Below are 25,266 nucleotides of genomic sequence, written 5' to 3'. Positions count from 1 at the left end.
TCTCTTCTTTGTTCGCACAGCTCCCGGGGTTCAGCTTTGGATTTGGACCTGCCTCTGCGTGTAGGTCGCCTGAGGGTGTCTGTTCTTTGCTCAGACAGGACGGGGTTAAAGGAGCAGCTGCTTCGGGGGCTCTGGGTCACTCAGGCCGGGGGGAGGGAGCGGTACGGAGGAGGCGGGGCGAGCCTGCGGCGGCAGAGGCCGGCGTGACGTTGCACCAGCCCGAGGCGCGCTGTGCGTTCTCCCGGGGACGTTGTCCCCGGATCACGGGAGCCTGGCCATGGCGGGCTGCACCGGCTCCCGGGAGGGGCGGTGTGGATGGTGACCTGTGCTTGCACACAGGCTTCTTGGTGGCGGCAGCAGCAGCCTTAGCGTCTCCTGCCCGTCTCTGGGGTCCGCGCTGATAGCTGCGGCTTGCGCCCGCCTCTGGAGCTCATTTAGGCGGTGCTCTGAATCCCCTGTCCTCGCGCACCAGGAACAACGAGGCAAGAAGAAGTTTCTTGCCTCTTTGCCAGGTCCAGTCTTTTTCCCGGACTCCCTCCCGGCTAGCTGTGGTGCACTAGTCTGTTCAGGCTGTGTTCACGCCGCCAACCCCAGTCCTCTCCCTGCGATCCGACCGAAGCCTGAGCCTCATCTCCCAGCCCCGCCCACCCCGGCTGGTGAGCAGACAAGCCTCTTGGGCTGGTGAGTGCTGCTCGGCGCCGAGCCTCTGTGCGGGAATCTCTCCGCTTTGCCCTCCGCACCCCTGTGGCTGCGCTCTCCTCCGTGGCTCCGAAGCTTCCCCCCTCCACCACCCGCAGTCTCCGCCCGTGAAGGGGTTTCCTAGTGTGTGGAAACCTTTCCTCCTTCATGGCTCCCTCCCACTGGTGCAGGTCCCGTCCCTATTCTTTTGTCTCTGTTGTTTCTTTTTTCTTTTGCCCTACCCAGGTATGTGGGGATTTTCTTGCCTTTTGGGAAGTCTGTGGTCTTCTGCCAGCGTTCAGTAGGTGTTCTGTAGGAGTTGTTCCACATGTAGATTTATTTCTGATGTATCTGTGGGGAGGAAGTTGATCTCCGCATCTTACTCTTCCGCCATCTTGAAGCTCTCCTTGGTGAGTAATTTTAAAGTGATTGCTGGAAGAAACTGCATTAAGTTTTCTTGTTCATATATTCTTATCTCTAACATCAATGTTAAAAGTAATTGTTAGCGTAGAAGTGAAAATTACCAAAAAGTATGACCATAATTAATACCTTCAAAGTTGAAAGGAGTATTCAGTAAAATAACCACTGTAACATAGAGATTAATTTATGGTTAAATACAGCAAACGGTAATAGGAATAAGAATATTCCTAAAGTGAAAACTTTATAGTCTTAATGACTGTACCCTTGAATTATTTTAAACTGTAAACCTGTTTTCTTCCTAAGGACTGAAGGAACATCTATAGCAGTGAACTTAACGTGGCCTCCTTCTGTTCCTGTGATTTGGCAGGTAGACACAGGCTGCTTTCCACAGTTTACAGGTGGGAGCCTGGGGCACAGAAGTAACATGATGCTTTGTCAGAGATGAGCAAATGAGATGCAGAGACGGGGCTGGGACCGGGCTGTTCGGTGGGTGAGTTTGCCCACCCTGCCCCATTAGACTGTAAATTCCGGACAATGAGGGAGGCTTCCTCAGGTGTGGAGACTTTGAATCTGCTGTTAGTAATCAAGCAGCGTGAAGTAGAGTAATTTAGAAATACACTCTCTTTTTAAAAAGAACATTTATGCTTTATCACAGCATCATGTATAATGAAACATGATAAAGCCCTACTGAGCTTGACATCTATGAGGAAACGAGCAGTACTTTGGATTAGTGCCAGGGCAGAGAAATGACCCTATTATCTCTGTAAGGGTAATACTGTGCCTCACAGGGAAACTTACATCATCAAGAGTGAGTTGTTATTCTCTAGCTGATTCTTTCTACACCAGTTACTAGTATATTAAATCAGAAGGCATTGGAAAGTTCTTTCAAGGGGCTTGGGAATATAATTCAAAGGTTTCAGTATTCACCTTGACCTGAAACATCATGTAAATCTGTGTTTACACGTTTATAGATGTGTACACACACATACACACACACACACACACAAATTTCACACCCCCATTTCTTTGTACACACCTCTTCTTTCTACATGAAAGACCTCCTTTATTTTCTCTTGTGTTAAGTACTTCTTCATCTCTAAGACCCCTACCAGTTGTTCCCTTGTTGGTGGTGAAGACACCTCGATCTTACAGTCAGGTTGTTGCTTCCCTCTGTCTTTCCTAGAGCACGTTGTCCTCACTGCTACATCATGTTTTTATTTGTTTGCTGATCATCTCTTTCCATCTTTTTAACTCCCAGTTGAGTGTGTGCTTCTTAAGGGCAGGAACTGCCGTTTTCATTTCATAGTCTAGCCTCTTGCATGATGTCTGCATATACTGGGTACACAATGGCTATTAAATGAATAAGTATATATTATACATAGTACATATTATACATATATATAATTTATACACTCTGCCATGTTTTCAAAATGTGTTTAAGATGACTTGTAAGCAACACAACAAGTTAGAAGAGAATTGGAAGGAAAAAAAGGAAGAGAATGGGAAATAAAAGGGGCCAGGCATGAGCTAATTCATGCCATGAGTCTGTCAGTGTATATGTTATATGAATATAAGTGCATTTGCAATTACAAAGGAAGCATATCTGTGGAACTTACAATATATATTTAAAAATCTATCTTGTCTGATTTTCGAGCAAAAAGTTACATCTTTTTTATTTTGGCCTTGGAAAGCTCTCTCTCTTTAAAGCCACACATTTTTTTCAACATCTCTGATGCTGAAGGGTTTCTCTATGGGATGCTCATTAGTGCTAAGATTAGAATGTAATCAGCATGTGGTAAAATGGAGTGGCTCAGTGAGCCCCACTGCTGTGAAAACAGGAATCCGTACTATGACTGCACAGAGGCCCTTCAGCTCCTGAAGTTTCATGCTGTAACTCCTCTTACCTGCTCTCTTTCATAAAACATTATACATGATGTAGGAATGACTATTTGATAATAACCTGCTCTTGGAATAAATATCTTTTAAGTTAACAAAACAAAAATGTACCTGGGAATTATAGCTTGCTCCCTAGGTGACCTGTTTGCCAAGTTTAAATAAATGCATATATTAAAATGCTGCTCTGAACATTGGGGTGCATGTATCTTTTCAAATTAGTCTTTTTCATTTTCTTCGAATATATACCCAGTAGTGGGATTGCTGGGTCATATGGTAGTTCTGTTTTTAGTTTTTTGAGGAACCTCTGTACTGTTTTCCATAGTGGCTGCACCAATTTACATTCCCACCAACAGTGTACAAGGGTTCCCTTTTCTCCACATCCTCACCAGCATTTGTTATTTGTAGACTTTTGTTTAAAATATTTTTTAACTGAATGAAAGTTATTTTAAATTCTATAGTGCTTTACACATTTCAAAAGTTTCACACACACGATTGCATATAATCCCATAATAACCCTTTTTCCCCTTCCCCTGTATTGCCCCTCTCCCCACTGATAACCACTAGTTTGTCCTCTATTGGTGAGTCTGCTTCTTTTTTGTTTTATCCACTAGTTTATTGTATTTTTTAGATTCCATATATAAGTGATATCCTACAGTATTTGCCTTTCTCTGTCTGACTTATTTCACTTAGCACAATGCCCTCCAAGTCTATCCATGTTGCTACAAATGGCAAAATTTCATTATTTTTTATGGCTGAGTAGTATTCCATTGTATATATATACCATAATATTTTTTATCCATTCATCTGTTGATGGACTCTTAGGTTGCGTCCGTACCTTGGCAATTATAAATAATGCTGCTATGAACATTGGGGTGCATGTATCCTTTCTGTCTTTTCAAATTAGTGTTTTTGTTTGTTTGGTTTTTTTTGGATATAGACCCAGGAGTGGAATTGCTGGGTCATATGGTAGTTCTATTTTTAGTCTTTTGCAAAACCTCCATACTGTTTTCCATAGTGGCTGCACCAGTTTACATTCCCACCAACAGTGTAGAAGGGTTCCCTTCTCTCCACATCTTTGCCAGTATTTGTTATTTGTGTTCTTTTTGACAATAGCCATTCTGACAGGTATGTGGTGATATCTCATTGTGGTTCTGACTTGCATTTCCCTGATGATTAGCAATGTTGGGCATCTTTTCATGTGCCTGTTGCCCATCTGTATATCTTCTTTGGAAAAATGTCTATTCAGGTCTTCTGCCCATTTTTTAATCAGTTTTTTTTTTTTTTTTTGTTACTGAGTTGTATGAGCTGTTTATATATTTTGGATATTAACCCCTTATTGGTCATATTATTTGCAAATATTGTCTTCCATTTAGTAAATTTTCTTTTCATTTTGTCAGTGGTTTCCTCTGCTGTGCAAAAGCTTTTAATTTAATTAGGTCTCATCTGTTTATTTTTGCTTTTGTTTCTTTTGCCTGAGGAGACAGATCCAAGAAAATATTCTGATTTATGTCAAAAAGTGTTTGGCCTGTGTTCTCTTCTGGAAGTTTTATGGTTTCCAGTCTTACGTTTAGGTCTTTAATCCATAAAATTGCACTTTTATTTTCCTCCTCTCAGGATTAAATTTATGCAAAGCTAAGGAGTGATTTTTTGGGTTCGTTTAAATATAAGACTCTTCTTGAATCTCGTTCTTGGCATGCTTTTTTTTTTTTTTGGTGGAGGACTAAGCTTTGTTTGCCATGTTGTCCCTTAATTAATTATTAAAGTGATGAGGTCTTATTATTCTGGGTAATTTATTGAATACAATGAAACAGTTAGTCACTCACTGGCAGTTTTTCAAAGGAGGTGGGCCAAGATGCCAACCCATTTCTTTTGGTACGCCAGCCCTTAGAGCGGTGTGTTCCAGGGATTTGCTAATTACCAGCTGGCAACTGATTTATAACACAAGGCAGCAAAGACAAGGCTCTTGAATGGTGGCCGCTGACTCACGAGCAAGGCGGAGTGTGTCCTGGCTTCAAGCCTTGTCTTTCAGTGTGCAGATCTTGCTGCTTGGAGAAAGAAGACTTGATGATGGCAAGGAGCACGCTTGCCAGAGGTTATCAGCGTTGTTCTTGACCACCGCTTTGGTTTAGCAGCTGAGAACTGCTAAGTAAAATGTGTTATTCCAGTTGAACATGTCTGTCTTCCTATTTGTCAGTTCCTTTGTCCATCCATCCATATATCCATTGGTCCATCCATTCATCCATCTAATACTGGATTTCAGCCATCAGTGAACGGGCTGGAATTAACCTCTGAATGCACTGTTTAGAATTGAGGTTGGGAAACATTTTCTGGAAAGGGACAGATAGTAAATATTTTAGGCTTATAGGCTATGCTGTCTCTTACAACTACTCAGCTCTGCTGTTGAAGGGCAAGAACAGGCACAGATAACATGTAAATGAATGGACGAGGTTGTATGCCAATAAAACATTGTTTACAAAAGTTGACTTGCCCACTCCTGGTTTAGATAGTTGGAAGTATCTGACTCAACATAGTTTGTGTGCTACACAAAAAAACTTAAAAAAAATGCTTTTAATGCTTATATGTTTTCTTGAGGTTAGACTGTACATTTTTGTTTTTGTTGTTGTTCTTGTTTCCTCTGGACCACCAGGGACGTCCCTTATATGTTTTCTAACAGCTATGTGTCAGGTTTCTTGGCTTAATTGTCATCTGTGTTGAGGTTTACCCACAAAAGTAGTTTTATAGGTTTTACCATTTTGTTACTTAATTAATTTTATTTTATTTAAACATATACATGACTTAAAGCTTATTCATCTCTCTCTGGCACTGGTTATAGAAAGGTCATTGGATTGGAAATACACAAAAATAAAAGGAATAAAATTTTCTACCATATCACTCATAACAGCACCATTAAACGTGATAGTTTTTACTTACAAATATGATTTAAAAAACTATACTTTTGATATGAAAACATGACCAAGATATATTGCTAAGTGGAAAAAGGAGATTATAGAAGGGTTCTAAATAATGTGTGCAGCGTGATTATATTTGTGGGAAGAAAACAAGATTTACATATGTCTATGTTTGAACTGCACAGGTCCATTATACCCAAATTTTTTTCGATAGTAAATACTATCGTACTATAAGAACCCCTTTTATTAACGTCTTATGTTAGTATGGTACACTTGTTACAATTAATAAACCAGTGTTGTTACATTATTATCTAATGCCCAAGATTATTAAGATTTTCTTAGTTTTTCCCTGAAGTCCTTTTTCTGTTCCAAGATAGCTGATTTGATGGTAGTTTTTCATCTGTGTAGTAATGTCATATAATAAATGGTATTTCTGTTAAAAATAACTTCTGGAATTTGGGGGAAGAATAAACACAATAAAGCTTTGCCACAATGAGGTTCTTATATTCTTTTATGCACAAATGTGACATGTGAAAAAATAATTAACCTTGCATTTTTTTCCTTGTTTTGTATTCAGTGGAACAGGTTCCCACAGAACCATACAACATCCCCCTGTCCCAGGCCGAAGTCATCCAAGAAGGGAGTGATGTCACTCTAGTTGCCTGGGGCACTCAGGTCAGTAACCGTTATAGCAACTGGTATCGTCCCTCTTGTGTTTGGAAGCCCTCATTTTTAATTCTGATTCTGTGAAGCATTGAAAATGTCTTCCTTATGTCTCGAATTTAAGTCTTGTTTGATGCTACATCTGTATCTGGTACTGATTTCTGACTGAAGGTGAGATGCATTTTCAGTCGTATTAAAATTTACATGCATATGGTGAAGCCATTAAAAATATGTTGAGAGTTTACAAAAACGTATTAAAGACATGTTCTTTTGAAGCATACACTACGTATTCTCACTACTTGTTGCTGCTTTTGACATACCATCTTCTTATTTTTTTTTGCCATTATTATTATTTTACTGAAAGAGATTCTTTACATTCTGTAGTGCTTTTACAGTTTTCAAAAGTTTCACACACATGATTTCATATAATCCCATTATAACCCCTCCTTTTTTTTATCCCCCATCCTTTTATTGCCCCTCTCCCCTTCCCTTTCCCCACTGGTAACCACTAGTTTGTTCTCTGTATCTGTGAGTCTCCTTCCTTTTTGTTTTATTCACTGGTTTGTTGTATTTTTTAGATTCCACATATAAGTGATATCCTACAGTATTTGTGTTTTTCTTTCTGACTTACTTCACTTTGCATAATGCCCTCCAAGTCTATCCATTTTGCTGCAAATGGCAAAATTTCATTCTTTTTTTATGGCTGAGTGGTAGTCCATTGTATATATATACACCACATATTCTTTATCCATTCATCTGTTGATGGACCGTAAGTTTGCTTCCATACCTTGGCACTTGTAAATAATGCTGCTATCTTTTCCAGTTAGTGTTTTGTTTCTGTTTTTGGACATATACCCAGTAGTGGAATTGCTGGGTCACATGGTAGCTCTATTTTTAGTCTTTTACAAAACCTCCATACTGTTTTCCACAGTGGCTTCACCTATTTACACTCCCACCAACAGTGTAGGAGGGTTCCTTTTCTCCACATCCTTGCCAACATTTGTTATTTGTGTGCTTTTTGGTGATAGCCATGCTGACAGGTGTGAGGTGATATCTCACTGTGGTTTTGATTTGCATTTCCCCAATGATTAATGATGTTTTTCATCCCCTCTGCTGCCATCTCTCGTGATTACTTTGCTGGCTACGTGGACCCGCCAGTGGTCCAGCCTCATTATGCCATACCTTTCTCTTTTCAGTTGAACTGATGATCTATTTCAGTTTTCCCCAGAGCTTATTATCATATCACTCTGCTTCCAAACTTTTAAGCTCAGGACTCTTTCTCTAGCCATAGACTTCTATCTCTCCTTTTAAAGAAATGGTCAGTTTTTCTTTTTTCTGTGTAAAAGAAATACTTGCTTATTTTAGAAAATTTAATACCACATAGTATAAAGAAGATAATGAAAATCATTTGCAATCCTACAACCTCCTACACTCTTCTCCATTTGATTTTTGGCTTGGAGAGCTGTAGTCTTTGTGGTTTCTCACCTCCAGTGAGATAATCATACTGCCTGGAGAGTCACATCCGATGATGGTGCCCACAGTGGTTTTTGCAAAACTTTTCTGCTCTCCTTGAGTCCCTTTTAAAAAGCCCACTCTCAAATCAACTATATTCCAATAAAAATTTTTTAAAAAAGAAAAAGAAAAAAAAAGGCTCAGCATGTGTCCTTGTCTTTCTTTTTAATAGGGAAGTTAGAGTGTATTCAACACTAATTCCCCCAGCTCGCTTTTCCTTCACACTTACCACTTCTGCTGCCAATCCTTGTCTCTTGCCCTTTTGTCTTCCAAGAAGTGTCTGGTTTTCACAGCTACTTCTCCAAATCTGTTTCAGAATGTATTCCATTTCTTCTCCAGGACTGTGATTCATTAGCTGGTCCCTCTCTCCTGCATCTTCAGTTTCTCCTTTTCATGTCCCTCTGATTAAAAAAAGTGTGTCCTACCAAATGTAAAATAGATAGCTAGTGGGAAGCAGCCGCATAGCACAGGGAGATCAGCTCGGTGCTTTGTGACCCCCTAGAGGGGTGGGATAGGGAGAGTGGGAGGGAGACACAAGAGGGAGGGGATATGGGGATGTATGTATACATATAGCTGATTCACTTTGTTATACAGCAGAAACTAACACAACATTGTAAAGCAATTATACTCCAATAAAGATGTTAAAAATAAATAAATAAAAGTGTGTCTCTCTTCTCTATTTAAAAAATACCTTTGCTCTATCCTACTTTCCCCTTAAATAACAGTGTATCTCCTTTCTTTTATCACTAAACTTAAACAACTATTTTCTACTACCTGTATTTAATTCCTTCACTTCCTTATGTTCTTTTTTTTTTTTAAACTCATTTACCTTATGAGTTCTGTTCTCAGTAGTTAAAACTGTTTCTGCTAACGTTGCTAATCTTCTAATTGCTAAATCCAACCCTTACCTCATATTGTTATGGTATGTGACACTGGCTGGCTACTATCTCTATGAAACCTTTCTTTAGCTTCTGGATATATTGTCTTCCGATTTTCTTTCTGTTTCTTTTAACTGTTCTCCTTCTTCTCCTTCTTCTTCTCCCTTCTTTTTCTTCTCCTTCTCCTCCTCCTCCTTCTCCTTCTCCTTCTCCTTCTCCTCCTTCTCCTTCTTCTTGTTCTTCTTCTTCTTCTCCTTCTCCTTCTCTTTCTCCTTTCTTCTTTCTTCTTTATTCTTCTTCTTCCCCTTCCTCTTTTTCTTCTCCCCCTACCCCTCCCTCCCACTCCTTCTTCTCCTACTCTCTCTTCCTCCTCCTTCTCTCCCTCTTCCTCTTCTTCTTCAGCTCCTCTTCCTCTACTTTCCTCTTAAATGTTGGTCATGTACAGGGTCCCATGATTTTTGCCCTTTACTTCTCCTTCTGTATACTTTTTCTAGAAACTCAACCTACTCCTGTGACTTTATTAACCTTCTGTGTGTTGATATCTTTGGAATCAGTATCTCTGGCAATGACTGCTCTCCTTTTCTCAAAGAACCTCTTTCCAGCTGTTTTCTGGACATCTATATTTGATTATTTGGTTGGAATATGGGGTTCAACATGTCTAAAAGAAATTCTCCTTGCAAATCAATTCCTCTAACTTTAAACACTATCTCTATTAAGAATGTCAGAATTCAACTAAGTTTTTTTCTTTAGTCATCCTCTGCATATTTCCCTTTTTATTTCAGGTTCATGTGATCCGAGAGGTGGCTTCCATGGCTCAAGAGAAGCTTGGAGTGTCTTGTGAGGTCATTGATCTGAGGACTATAATACCTTGGGATGTGGATACAGTTTGCAAGGTATGAATATAGTGTTGATAGTGTCATTTCCTCAAAATCTGGGGCCAAATTTGTTGGCTCTTTGCAAAGAATTGTTATAAAATTGTGAGCTTCATGAGGCTTTTCCACTGATATTAAAACTTTAAAATTTACACCCTGAAAGAAATGTATGAGCTTAATGCTCAAGGAAACAAATCACTTCAGGTTTTTTTTCCTCCCATAGTTCTGTGTTTAAAATATTACAACTCTCTGTCCTTCATGCAGCCAGCTCGTGTTGACTTGTGTGAATAATGCACCATTGGAAATGAGAGTATATCAGGGATGTTGAAATCACCTGTGTTTTTAAACTTCTTATTGGTTATGGTTCAATAAGCTACGTTGAATATAGCCAGCTAAATAATTTGGCTGAATTCTCATTTGTCCCTTCTCCAAAAGAGATGGAGATGGATTATTTTTAAAAAATACTGTGAATCACAGTTTCATGTTACATTGTGGGATTCTGGCTGCTCTGATTTACAGTTTTCTATCTAAATCGTCTCTTGAACTTTGGCCTGTTTAGATTTGTCTTTTTCTTACTATTAATAGGATTCACATAGTCCCCTCTCAAGAATATAGTTTAGTTCTCATTTACTTGGCTATAGCTGATACCTTTCATATTAATGTCTAGATAAATTGAAGTGCATCTATTACCAAATTGGTACATAAGGAAAGTTAAATTCTTTTTTGTGTATGTGATGGTCTTATCTACTAAAGTTTAGGTAACATTGCATGTACTTTTTCTTGATCTATTTTTATAGCAAATGAGCCATAAGACCTAGAGTATTACACATTTATTATTTTCAAGAGCTTTGGCATTTTTGTAGCTTTTACAGGCTGTTTCTTAGGTTATTACATAAAAATAATCTGCAGTTACTGCTGCTGTAAAAGTATAGCATAGGGTGTTTTAGGTAAAGATCATTTCATAATTTAGAGGAAGATTTAAGATTTGTTATAGTAAATGTTCTGTAGACTTACTGGACACTGTCTAAACACTTGAGATGGTTACAAATGGTTTCAACAATATTCTAAGTCCGTATGTTCGTAGTTTCCATAATTAGGAGCAGTGTTTTAGGTTGAACTATGTATAACTGCATGAAATAATGCTTTTTGCAGGCATTTTCAAATCAAGTCAGACATTGCATTTCCTTTCAAATAGCCAGATGTTCCAAATTATGGTCAAACTGGGACTGATAGCCTTTGCCCCAGAGCAGGCTTCTTGTTTGCACCGTGTCTCCCCTACTTGGGGTTTGTATTCATAATGTGAATTGTGCTTTTGCGTGAGGATATGATGCTTTGTCATGGTGCAGTGGAGGGTACTGATGTATGGTCAGGACAAGTACTCGTACTTATATACATTATACATTCAAAAAAATTTGTAGCAGCTTATGGTAAAACACAAATATAATAATACTGCAGTTGGTAACCATGAAAGTAAAGTGAGGAGAAGTAGAGGAAGAAGGAAGTGGGAAATTATTTGTATTTATATCAGTTTGTTTCTATGGGCACCCCCCTGCCCCCACCCTTTATTAAATCTACTGGTAGCATCTTTGTATGGTCCTGGAATGTAGACCCTGTTCCTTAGGGCTCTGTACGACTGGAGAAGATGAAAGAGGAGACCAAAAGCCTCTAATGAATGAGAAAGTGATGCAGCAAACCTCTGACTCGTTTGCATCACTAGTTTAGTTTCCTGTTGGGGTGCTTTCATCATGTTATTTTTCCAGCTGATGACCCTCCAGTTATGTCAGTGAAAGCCAGTTTGTCATTTCTTGATTACTTTGGGTATATTTGTGCCTCTCTTCATTGTTGATCATGGTACACCTTTGGTTTTCTTTTCATGTATCAAAAGAGAGAACATCTTTGATACTTGGAATCTTCTAGGAATTGAAGATGATTTTAAGCAAGAGGGCCCTATAGCCAAACACTGATATTAAAAATGGGATTTTTTGTTTGTTTGTTTAACTACGATTCAGCTTTTCTTTATCTTCTTGAATTCTATAGTATTCAAGATTTATGTTTATTATCTCTTTCAGTTAGCGCTGTGTTTTATCGGTTATTTTTGTCTTATGACAAAATTAGATCCCTCAGCTTTATTCATTACATGTTAACACCAAAATGCATCTTTTGGAATACCTAATCATGAAAAGCCTATTAAAGGTAAAAATAATTTATTGAACATATGCATTAGCATACTGTGCATAGTAAAAGGACTGTGGAACATAGTCATACTTTTGCTTAAGCTTTGAAGCATTGTTTGAAAGTTATAAGCCTGAACAGTTGCTTGGGGACAGAGAGAGCAGCAGTGGTTTTTTTTCCAATTATTTTTTTATTGAGGTATAGTTGATTTATAATATTATATTAGTTGCAGGTATACAACACAGTGATTCAAAATTTTTATTGTTCGTATACCATTTAAAGTTATAAAATATTGGCTATATTCCCTGTGCTGTACAATATATCCTTGTAGCTTATTTATTTTATACATAGTAGTTTGTACTTCTTAATCCTTCACCCCTATCTTGCCCTTCCCTCCTTCCCTCTCCCCATTGGTAACCACTAGTTCTCTATATCTGTGAATCTGTTTCTTTTTTGTTATATTCACTAGTTTGTTGTATTTTTTAGATTCCTCATGTAAGTGATACCATACAGTATTTGTCTTTCTCTGTTTGATTTATTTCACTAAGCATAATACCATCCATGTCCATCCAAGTAGCAGGGTTTTTGATCGTTGCTCAGGGGAACTACAAAATTGGGAGACCTGAGTGGGCCTAAAACCTGTAGTCAGTTTATCTACTCAGTTCTGAACCCAATATTAAAGACCTAAGCTAGCTGGAAGCCACTGGAAAGTAGAACAGAAATTCTCGAGTTTTGAGGTGCTTAGGAGACAGAGACCTACCCTGGGGCCTGGGGGTGTGGGCAGGGGTGGAGTGGCTTAAGAACACCAGTGATGAGAGTGGAAAGGCCTGAAATGAGTGGTAAATTGACACTTACCTGCAGCTGCTCTTCACTTGGGGACACCAGTGAGTCTCCACTAGAAACTGAGAATCCAAGTGTATAGAACCCTTGTTTCATGGGGCTGGAAGCACAGAATTGGAAACTTGAAGGGTCTTAAACACACAGTTGGTCTTTCTCTCTCAAAACATGAATATTTGCCAAATTCTAAAGCTGTGTATGATAGGAGCTAAGCAGAACATATCTGAAAAGCCAAGCCATCACTTGAGGCTGAAGTGACAAAGCCCAATCATACTCTCAGTTGAGAGCTGTGGAGTCAGGTCTTTCATTAGAGGCAAATCAGAAATAGATTACATCTTCCCAAACCCACATGCAGCCTCTACCCCTCTCAGTTCCTCATTGAATTAATGTAATTTACCTTCTGCTCTATCTGCCCAGCAGAGCAAGGAGGCATCCTCTCATCATGTGGAACCTCTTATCAATCAGCCTTCAGTAAAAAAAATTACTAAGTATATAAAGAGACAGGACCATATGACCAAAAACCAGGAGAAAACAAACCAATGAAAGCAGAAACTCAGGTGATCCAGATATCGGAGTTAGCAGACAAGGACTTTAAGATTATTATGTTTAGGAACATAGAGAAAAAAGGGACAAGAGCGGTAAGAAGGTGGAGAATTATTCTAGAGAATTGGAGTGTGTGTGTGTGTGTGTGTGTGTGTGTATCAAACATTGTGGAAACAAAATTTTTTTTGACAATAAGAACTCAATGGATGTTTTTAAAAACATATTAGCCTTAGTAGATGATACGATTAATGAACTAGAAGGCAAGTTAGTATGTCCAAACTGAAGCACAGGGAAGAAAAAAATAGACTAAAACAGAAAAGAGCATGAAAAACATTTGGGATCTGGTCAAAGGATCTGTCCTGTATACAATTTGAATATAGAAGGAGGAGAAAGAATGAATTGGTCAGAAACAATATCTAAAAATATTTCTCATGAAATTTTCAGAAGGAACTCATATGTTCAAAATGCTTTGTGGACCTCTAAGAAGGATATATTCAAAGAAAACCACACCTACGTACACAATGGAATGGCATCTTAAATTGCCAGAGATGCCAACCTAGAATTCTATACCCAGAGAAAACATCCTTTTAAAATTAAAGTGAAGTAAATACTTTAGGCAAATAGAAATTGAGAGAATTTACCACCAGTGTATTTTCACCAAAAGAAATACTACAAGGGAATTCTTTAGACAGAGGGGAAAATGATCCTAGAAGAAAGTCAGGATGGGCTTACATGGAGTTAAAACATTCTGTTGTTCTAGGATTGTTAGTGTAAAGTTTGTATTAGATTATAATAAGTCAAGGATGCATGTTGTAATCTCTAGAGTGACAACTGAAATAATAGTGAAAGTATGTATCTAGCAGGTTAAAAAGGGAACTATATATTAATAGAAATATTTGGTTAGACCAAAAGAAAGAAAGAAAAATATGTACAAAAAACAGATGTGTCAATAGAAAACAGATAGTGAGATGACAGATAAAAACCCAGGTATTTATGTAATTAGATTGAATACAGATTAATTAAATAATCCTAGTAAAAGCCTAAGATTGTCAGACTTCATTAAAAAAAATGATACTGACAAACATACAGATTAAAAGAGACATAGTTTAAATATAAGGACACAGAAAAGTTAGAAAGGGGTGGAAAAATAAAGTTGGTATAGTTATACTATCAATAATTTCAAATACAGCTTTAAGGCAAGGAGCATTACTAGAAATAAAGAGGAATATTTCATAATGCTAAAGGGATTAGTCTATCATGAAGATGTCACAATCTTAAATCTGTGTGTCCTTAATAGCATATCTTCAAAATGCATAAAGGAAAACAAGCAAAACACAAAACTTAAAGGAGATAGACATATCCACAATCAGAGTGGGAGACTTTGACACCCCTCTTAAAGACTGATCAAGCAAGGAGACAACATCTGAAGAGTTAGTAAACTTGTGCTGATTGTACACCCAACTATTCAAGGAATCATTCTTTTCATTTGAATATAGAACATTTGTCAAAATTGACCAGATGCTGGGACATAAATATAACCGTAACAAATTTCAGAGTTTGAAATCATTTAGAGAGTGTTCTCTGACAACAGTAAAATTCAGTTAGAAATTGAGGAAAAAAAAAAAAAAGACAACCAGAAAAGCCCCAACTTCCTACAAATCAAATAATTTGTGTTTAAATAACCATGGGTTGTAAAAGAAATTGCAACAGAAATTAGAGAAGATACTGAACTGAATGGTTATGAAGATACTACCTATCAAAAGTGTAAGGATTAAAAAAAAAAAGTGTAAGGATTTAGCTAAAGTCATGCTTAGAGGGAACTTTATAGCTGTAAATACGTTTATTTAGGAAACAAAAATAATAACAAAAAAATTAACAATCTGAGTTTCCATCTCCAGAAAGAAGATCAAACCTAGAGAAAAATAAAAGAAATGAAGTAATAAAGAGTGGAAATCAGTGAAACAGAAAATATAAAATAGAGATATTTAATAAAGTAAATTTTAGATCTTTGAAAAGATTAACATACTTGATAAACTTTTAACAAGACTTTTTTTTTTTAACAAGACTATTTGAGTAATACATTTGGTAAATCTTTAACAAGACTAATGAAAAGAATAGGTCAAACACAAATGATAAATATCCTCCTAAAGAAGGGGAAATCACAGCAGAGTCTACAGACGTTAGAAAGGTAATAAGAGGGTATTATGAATAATTTTACAAATAAGTTTTGGGTGAAATGGACAAATTCCTGGGAAAATACAAATTTTTCAAAATTAATAAAAGAGGAATTAGGAAACCAGAATAGTCAGGTATCAAAGAAATTTAATCCATTTTTATCAAGCGTATATGGGGCAAGCCCTAGGCCCATATGGCTTTACTAAAGAATTCTTTAAACACGGTTTTCTTTATTTTTGTTTTTTAATTGAAGTATAGTTGATTTACAATGTTATAAAACACAATTTTTTTTAATATAAATTTATTTATTTAGTTTTGGCTGTGTTGGGTCTTTGTTGCTGTGTGTGGGCTTTTCTCTAGTTGCAGCGAGTGGGGGCTACTCTTCGTTGCGGTGTGCAGGCTTCTCATTGCGGTGGCTTCTCTTGTTGCGGAGCACAGGCTCTAGAGCGCGTGAGCTTCAGTAGTTGTGGCGCATGAGCTCAGTAGTTGTGGCTCGTGGGCTCTAGAGCGCAGGCTCAGTAGTTGTGGCGCACGGGCTTAGTTGTTCCGCGGCATGTGGAATCTTCCTGGACCAGGGCTTGAACCCGTGTCCCCTGCGTTGGCAGGCGGATTCTTAACCACTGTGCCACCAGGGAAGCCCTAAAACACAATTTTTAAGCAAACTTTCACAGACAGTAGAACCAGAGGGAAAACTTCTAAATTCTTTTTATATGGCCAGCATAATCTTCATATCATACCTGTTTAGGATTGTACATAAAGCAAAATTATAGACACATTTTTCTTATGAACAAAGATGGGAGAATCAGAAACAAAATATTGGAAAGTCAAACCCAGCAATATGAAAAGGCCAACATGAGGGTTTATTCCAAATATGCAAGGGGTGTTCGATGATCACAAACATTCACAAAGGGGTTGCTACAATTCCCTACTTGAACAGAAAATGGCAAAAGCAATCTTATTATCTTATTATTTTAATAAAAACGTTTGTTAAAAGTCAATATCCATTCATGGTTAAAATTTCTTAGCAACCTAGAAGTGAAAGGGAATTCTATTAACTTGATAAAGAGTACCTTTATCTTGTTTTATAAACAAGATTTAATCTGATAAAGAATAGGTTATCTTGTAGTGCTGAGTAGCTACAGAAAGCCCGTGGCTAAAATATTTCCCAGTGAAATTTTGACAGTTTTCCCCTTGAGATCAGGACTGCAACAGGATGCTTATACTTTTTTTTTTTTTAATTTTTTGGGCCGCGCTGAGTGGCATGTGGGAATCTTAGTTCCCCAACCAGGGATGGAACCCGCGCCCCCTGCCTTGGAAGTGTGGAGTCTTAACCACTGGACCACCAGGGAAGTCCCCAGGTTGCTCATACTTAAAGGCAAGAGACATGACAATCATATGGATTGAAAAGGAAGAAATAAAACTTATCCGTAGATTGTATGACTTGTATATAAGAAAGTATATATATACTTGTATATCAGTGGAATCTACAGGCAGATTATTAGAATTAAATGAGTTTACCAAGGCCCCTGGAAACAAGGTCAATATACAATAATCAACTGTATTTTTATATACCAGCCACAGAAATTGATAATAATTGAAATTGATAATAATGGAAATAATATTTGAAATTAATTTGAAATATTATTAATTCAGAAATTGATAATATTTTAAAAAGCATCAAAAAAATCAAACACCTAGGAAGAAATGGAGTGATGTGTGTGGGAAAACTTTATGCAGAAAAATAACAAAATATTTAGAGAAATTAAAGAAGATCCAAACAAATAGAAGCACATACCATGTTAATTGATTGCCTTGGCTCTTCTTGGCCTTACAGTCTTGAAGATGAATAAAGCTAGAGGACTTAATTATCAAATGTGTTATAGGCAAGATATGTCACAGGGCTGTAGGAATTAGAACATTGTATTGGTATAAAGATGGACATATAGACCAATGGAGCAGAATAAAAAGTACAGAAATATATCTGTTGGTCATTTGATTCAGGACAAAGGTGACTTTGCAATTCAGAGACGACAAGATGGACTTTTCCGTAAATGATGCTGTTTTAGTTGGGTACCACAGAAAATAATGTTAACCCGTGAAACACATGTCAGTTCCAGGAGGATTGCAGATCTAATTGTGAGAGAGAAAATGAAAAAGCTCTTAGGAGAATAGGTGAATATCTTTATGATCCTGTGCAGTCAAAGATTTCTTAATTAGAAAAAACAAAACAAAAACTCAGAAATGTTAACATTAAAAAAAGGCTGATAAAACTGGACTTCATTAAAATTAAGAATTTACTCAACAGAAGGCCTCAGTAAGAGAATAAATCGACACATTTGGAGAAACTCATGGAAATTTGTATTCAGAAATATAAAGTACTGTTACAATCAAAAGGAAAAAACAGACATCCAATAGAAATATGGGCAAAAGTCCTGAAAAGGCACTTCATGAAAAAATATATCCAAATGGCTGATAAACATATGGCAAATTATTCAAGTTCTTTAGACATCAGGACATGCAAAAAAAAAAAAAAACCCACAATGAGATACCACTAAAGACACAGCATTCCAGCTAAAATGAAAAATATCCCTCAGAACCAAGTGTTGCCAAGGATATGGAACAATCCATCTCTCATATACTACCATTGGGAATATAAATTGGTACAACCATTTAAAAAAATTGTTTGGCATTACCTGGCTGAATCCTATGACCCAGCAATCCACTCCTGTGTATATACCCAACAGAAATGTATAAAAGATAAGTTCAAGAATGTTCACAGAGCACTATTTCTAATAGCCTCACACTGTGAACTACCTACATGTACACCAGCCAGAGGATGAAACATTATAATAGGATATTTTCAGCAATGAAAATAAATGACTTACAAATTGAATGGAACACTGTGTATTCACCTCACAAACAATGTGACTTAAAAAAGCTAGGCCCGAACGAGTACATACTGTATGATTCTATTTATATAACGTGCACAGATAGACAAAACCCATCTATGGTATTAGGAGTCAGGTGAGTGATTGTCATATGGTGGTTAATAAATTGGAAGGGGGCCTGAAGGGTATGGGATGCTGGTAACAGTTTCTTGTTCTGAGTGCTGGTTATACAGGTTCAATTTTTGAAAACTGAGCAGAACACTCATTTTGTGTGCTTTTTTGTGTATGTTATCCTTCAACAGAAAGTAAAAAAAAGAAAAGAATGAAATAAAAAAAAAAAACATTGTGTTCCCATTGATTCGTTTCTTGAATTTGTATTGTAATGGACCTTTCTGTAGACTCAGGGAGAGCCTTGATGAGCTCTGGCCAGGGGGGAGTTTCTATTGTTATTCAGGGCTGTCCTAACAAAGCTCAGCTGTCACACTGATAAGAAGCAGGACCTCTCATCCCAAGAGCGGTAGAGCTGCTCTTCCCAAGACTTCCCAGGAGTCAGAACAGTGGTTAAGTGTTGTGGGTTTGAACGGTCTTTTCTGCTGAGATACAGACCACATTCAAAATGCATTTAGGGGCTTCCTTGGTGGTGCAGTGGTTAAGAATCCGCCTGTCAATGCAGGGGACACGGATTCAAGCCCTGGTCTGGGAAGATCTCACATGCCGCGGAGCAACTAAGCCCGTGTGCCACAACTACTGAGCCTGTGCTCTAGAGCCCGCGAGCCACAACTACTGAGCCCACGTGCCACAACTACTGAAGCCCACGTGCCTAGAGCCCGTGCTCCGCAACAAGAGAAGCCACCGCAATGAGAAGCCCGCGCACCGCAACGAACAGTAGCCCCTGCTCACCGCAACTAGAGAAAGCCCGCGCCCAACACAGCCAAAAAGTAAATAAATAAAATAAATTAAAAAAAAAATGCATTTAGAAGTGAACTGCAGGCTAACAAAGCAGTGGCCAGGCACAGTCCTTGAGCTGCTGTCCAGCTTGAGATGAAGATTCTTTTTTAATGAGTGGAAATTCAGAGAAGCTGCTCACAAAAAAACAAAACAAAACTTGATTTTGGCAAGAGAATGACAGGCTTTGAAGGAAACTCGAGATTTCAAGAATCATATTGTCATTCAACTTAGAGCGCTACATTCAACGCTGCAAAAAAGAAAGAAACGACCATTTACAAGGTGTGGGTGATAGAGAAGAGAAAATTGACGCCTAATTTTGACATTCTTACACTTTAATTGAAGATTATATTATGCTAATTACTGAAATAAGTAAGGGTTTGCCTTTACATCCTGGCGTCTTTGATTTCTCTCTCTCTCCTGCTCTGCTTTCCCACATTCAATTCCAAAGCAGATCCTCCTGGCTTTGTCTACACAATATGTCCAAAATTTGACCACCACTTCTACTGCTATTACCCTTGATCCTGCTCCAAACCACTAGCCTTTCTCACCTGGGTTTTGGCCGTAGCCTCCTAACCACTGTCTCTGCTTCTGTCCTATCCTTGCCATAGGCAGAGGTGATCCTTTGAAACATGAGTCATATAATATCCCTTCTAGTCTCAAAAGGCCTCAGTGGCTTCCCATTCAACTCAGTGGAAAAGTCAAATTTCTAACCAAGGTCTACAGGCATTCCCCTGATCTCACCACATTGCACACGCCTCTGCCCAGTCAGCCTTCAGGAAATGCTCCTGGCTGACTCTCAACCAAGTGATTCTGTTAGGTCACCACTCAAATATCATTTTCTCCTGAAGGCTTCCGCTGACCAGCTTATATAATAAATACTGAGTCCCATCCGTCCTGCCAAGACTCCTTGTCACCTCTTCTTTCTTTTTCTCTAAAAAGGTGAACACGATCTAACATATTATGTAATTTTTGTATTGTTGATCTTCCCCCATTAGAAGGTAAATTTTGTGAGGGCAGGGATTTTATCTGTTGAATTCTTAGTCCCTGAAACAATGCCTAGCTGGAGGCTTGGTGTTCGATAAAAATTTGTTGAAAAATTATTAGGAATATCAGCAAGAGAAAGTTTGACAATATGCTGTGAAAACGGTTGTAATATTGAAATGTTTTGAATTTGGTGCCTTTTCTTACTCTTGATGCTTTATACGAAAGTTCAAAAGTGACCCTAGAGTATTGCTCTAGGAATAAATCCACAAATTTATTCTAAGTTGAAACATTTTTTTAAGTCTTAAGTTTTAGTTTGACCTTGTGTTTTATTTTTTTAATAAATTTTTTTCCTGATGGTGTACAGAAATTACTCATTTGGATTCAATTAAAATAGGACCAATATATCTATTCTAAAAATCAAAGTGAAATTGACTACAGTAAACGTCAGCCGTCGGTAGTTTCCGAGAAATGAGTCCTTACGGTAATTAATTTTTCTACATAGATGAAAACTATTCTGTGTAGCCATTTTTAAAACTTCTTAACCTTTCGGATGTCAAAATTTCTAAAGCCTTTTCACTTATATTTTCTCAAGGAAAATATAATGTATATAATTCCATCTTTTAAAAATAACTTAGTCCAATAGAGATCAGGCTGGTGGTTGCCAAGGGGGAGGGAGTGGGGGAGGGATGGAGTGGGAGTTTGGGGTTAGCAGATGCAAGCTAGTATATATAGAATGGATAAACAACAAGGTTGTACTGTATAGCACAGGGAACTATATTCAATACCCTGTAATAAACCATAATGGAAAAGAATATAAAAAAAGAATGTATATATATGTATAACTGAATCACTTTGCTGTACAGCAGAAATTAACACAACATTGTAAATCAACTATACTTCAATTAAAAAAATATTAAAACTGAAAACGAAAACAAAACAAAACAAAAACTTAGTCCAATTTAACTTGGATGTCATACTATATTGACATTTACATTTATTGAGGTATTTAGCTATTTATTTCATTGATATGTTTTTGTGCTTAATTTTTATGGTTTTAGGCATTTTTAAATTTAAATTTTCTTTTATCCTATTTTTTGCTGTCACATTATCAGCAGCTGTGCATGGGATCCAGATGACCAAACTTTGTAACCGAGACATGTACATTGGCCAGGGAAGGCCTGTAAAGTTTTCTCATGAATTGAGAACACATGCTTCACTCTTCAAACCTTATGATATCAATTTGGGCTCTTCCAGAAGCTTTCTCTTCTCATTTCCTTGTCTGCATTGCAGGTGGGTCATGGTCATGGAATTTAGAGCCGGAAGAGGTCAGTCTGGGCCTGTTCCCTTTGGCCTTTCTGCTGGTCCCAGGAGTGACCTGTGACTTCTGCATCCAGTACAGCTCGTAGGCACTGCTTCTGATCAGGAGTTTTCTCTGTTCAAACGCACTGTGGTACAAGAAAGTGTCTCAAAGCCTTCCCCTCACCCCCAAGGATAATCTAATTTTTTGAGTATAATCTACTTGGGAGGTGTTTTTTTTTAATTAAAAAAAAGTTTTTTTTAAACAAAGTTAGGACCTGATATAAAAAGAATCTTCTTCTCTACCCCTTCCACTCTTCTCTCCACCTCTCTCTCTTTTGCTTTCCCCCCTCCTTTCTCTTTTAAACCTAAATTACGTAGCAAAAGATGATGACGTGCCCATAGATACAAATGGTTGTTCTTAGGCTACATATTGAGGCAGTTGTAGTCTCAGAGTATTTGGGGGTTAGGCTATCATAGGAGCAGGGCAGGGCCTCAGTGTTACTACAATGTGAGACAGAATCTAGAAGTAATTCAGCTGGGGCACAAGGGAGGGACCATAGTTAGGAGGGAGGGCTCAGGGTCCCTAGATTTACCATCCTTTCCTCCTACCCTTTCACCCTAATTGTTTCCATTCTTACTTCGAAAGACTTCACTGGGACCCTTCATTAAGGTAAGGCAGTAGGAAGGCTGGCAGGGAGGGGTGGGTGTGGAGAGGTTTTGGGAGCAGAGGGTCCTTCCACAAAAAAGGAAAGGGATATTGTAGGAGTGAAACTGGGAGGGAGTTAAATGTTGGCCCCCTGGATGTGAGTAATTTATATATAAAGAACCAAGTTTGCTTAGTCTTTGTATTTGCACCTGGCATGAATTAGTGTAACTGTGAATAGTGCAAAACATGTTTAGAAGATCCATAGTACCACTGAAGATAAACATAAAATGTATGTCTTATATTTTATGACTTTAATTCTTACTTAATTCTGTGTTTAAGTTTGTTTCCATCGTCATAGGGTTGGTTTAGACTACCATAGATTTCATTTTTATTAAGACGGCTAACACGAGCAAGGTAATGTTAAGGTCTATACTCTGCACTGAATGGCTCTAAATTGGTTTTATGGGAAAGTTGGAGAATTTGCCCTTAGAGAATCCACAACGGTGCAGTACTACCAGTTATGTACATCTTTTTAGTTGATTTCTTGCACTTAATTGAGTAATTCAGGGATTGAATACTAGCTATTTTGCTTGAGGCTTTACATTTGTGAGGGAGAGGGGAGAATATGAGAATGAATGAGAATAAGACGTTACCAAGGGTGGGGTGGGGGTGGGGGGTGGGAAGGGGAGCTAGTACCTTCCATCACCACTAGAGGCCTCTCTTAAACCAAATTTCATGGTTAATATCACCAGGTTTTCATAGTGGGGCCTGGCCCCATCATTGTAAATTAAGCATATTTTATGTTACAGTTCTACATAAATAGTATGACGGTACTTTTATTCTAGAGCGTATATTATAATGCAACCCAAGTGGTTTCTATAAAGTATATATTAGAACAACTATGATCTATTAGATTGAAAACAAATTAGGAATCTTTCTCTGCTCTTCACTTTCAGTCTCTAAGTAAGCTTTTAGTGAAAACATGTAATCAAAGAATACGGCCAGATGAAAATTATATGTCTCCCCGGCAGTGCAAGGATATTTAGGTTTAAGATTATTACTGATTTAATTAACATGCGTTTAATCCCTGAGAGCGTTTATCTTTTTCTGTTGGTAGACTATAAGGTTATTTTAAGTTATATGCTAAAAATTACATGTATTTCTTTTGCAAGTATAAGCAGCTTCTAATATCAAAAACCTACTAAAGAAATGATTCAGAAATCTTTTTTAGACTGAATATTATCTGTGGTAAAATTAAATGCTTTCCTTTAAGAGTAATAAAAATAATTCTCAGCTTTTAGTTTGGAATTATTTTGGATGTAGGTTTGACCTCACCGAGAAAGCAGGCAGGCAGGGCAAGGTCATCCTGTCTGATGAGAATGGTTGTTCTGTTCCAAAATAGAAAGGCTGACAATTTGGAACTTAGTTCCACCTTCTGAGTTCTTGTTCCTGTTGGATTTTCTTTGTTGTGACCACAACTAGTTGGTTGTTGTACTGAACAGAACAAGTTCTAGGTTGTTGGATGCTATATTTGGGATGTGACTAATACATACTAATGATGGCCTTTGGCCCATTACTCTGAGTTCCATGAGGGCAGGGAGTTTTGTGTATTTTGCTTATTGCTGTATCCCTAAGGGTCTTGAAGAGTGTCTAGTATATAAAAGTTCTGCAGTCAGTTTTTCTTGAATGATCATATTGAATTGCAAAAATGACATGTAATATGTAATAATAATTCGGTTATTCAGTGAAAGAAGTTAAAGGAGAAACTTGTAATTCCTGTAGGAAAAGATACGTGGAGAGTATCACTCCTGCCACCTGGCAAATTTTTGGTATGACTTATGTTTTAGATACATTTTGAAGAAGATTAAAATAAAAAATGAGCTCTGATCTAATTTTGTGTTATATAGTTTACATAACGAGGCTTAACATAGTGTCTGGTAATTGGTAAATAAAGGAAGTTAAAATGATGTGTTTTACCATGTCTCCTTTAGTAGTCATGACAGTTCTTCTAATTAGGCATTAGGGTCATTATTTTACAGGTGAGGAAACTGAGGTTCAGAAAACGTAGAGGAACCTGCTCCAGCCAACACAGCGGATGAGGGGCCGAGCTGGGCTCCACCCGTATCGCTGGACTCAAGCGCCTTTCCCTTTTCTTCTTTTCTTGTTTTAAAATATTTTTTAACAGCATGCAGCTTCTCAGAGTTTGAGCAGAATTTTATAAATATCTTTCAAGATGTGATGAAATAACTGTGATTTGTGACGTAACTTGAAAGTATAGAAGATACTGGCAATAGAAATGTATTTCCGGAGGGGGCAGTACTTTTTCGTCCGTGTTTATTTCATGTGGGCTTTCTGTCAGGACTCTGTATAATCTGATTTAATCCTTTCAGTTGTGCTATAGGCTAAGAATTATCACTCCCATTTTAGAGATGAGAAAACTGAGTCTCAGAAAGATTAGAAACGTCCCTAAGCCTTTCTGCTAATAAGTGGCAGAACTACAGTTCAATCTCAGGTCTTAAATTCTTTTTTTTTTTAAATTGAAGTATAGTTGATTGACAACGCTGTGGCAATCTCTGCTGTACAGCAAAGTGACTCAGTTATACACATAGATGCATTCTTTTTTATATTCTTTTCCATTACGGTTTATCACAAGATATTGAATATAGTTTCCTGTGCTATACATTAGGACCTTGTTGTTTATCCATTCTATATAAAATAGTTTGCATCTACCAACCCCAAACTCCCAGTCCATCCCTCTCCCTCCCTCCTTCCCCTTGGCAACCGCAAGTCTGTTCTCTATGTCTGTGAGTCTGTTTCTGTTTTGTAGATAGGTTCATTTGTGCCTTTCAGATTCCACAGATAGTGATATCATATGGTATTTGTCTCTTTCTGACTTACTTCACTTAGTATGATAATCTCTAGCTGCAACCCTGTTGCTGCAAATGG

The 25,266-nt window shown here is 37.7% G+C and overlaps 1 protein-coding gene across 1 annotated transcript in view; it reads left to right on the top strand.

The window, feature by feature from the left end:
• The window catches only part of BCKDHB (branched chain keto acid dehydrogenase E1 subunit beta), a 229,699-nt gene that overhangs the window by 77,036 nt on the left and 127,397 nt on the right, over positions 1 to 25,266 (top strand). The window contains exons 7-8 of the mRNA XM_057527644.1: positions 6,481 to 6,578; positions 9,739 to 9,849. Coding sequence (XP_057383627.1) covers positions 6,481 to 6,578; positions 9,739 to 9,849 — 209 coding nt within the window. The remainder of the gene's footprint in view (positions 1 to 6,480; positions 6,579 to 9,738; positions 9,850 to 25,266) is intronic.

The sequence above is a fragment of the Balaenoptera acutorostrata genome, chromosome 14, assembly GCF_949987535.1.
Source record: "Balaenoptera acutorostrata chromosome 14, mBalAcu1.1, whole genome shotgun sequence".
Taxonomy (NCBI): domain Eukaryota; kingdom Metazoa; phylum Chordata; class Mammalia; order Artiodactyla; family Balaenopteridae; genus Balaenoptera; species Balaenoptera acutorostrata.
This window is presented reverse-complemented; position numbering and strand designations above follow the sequence as displayed.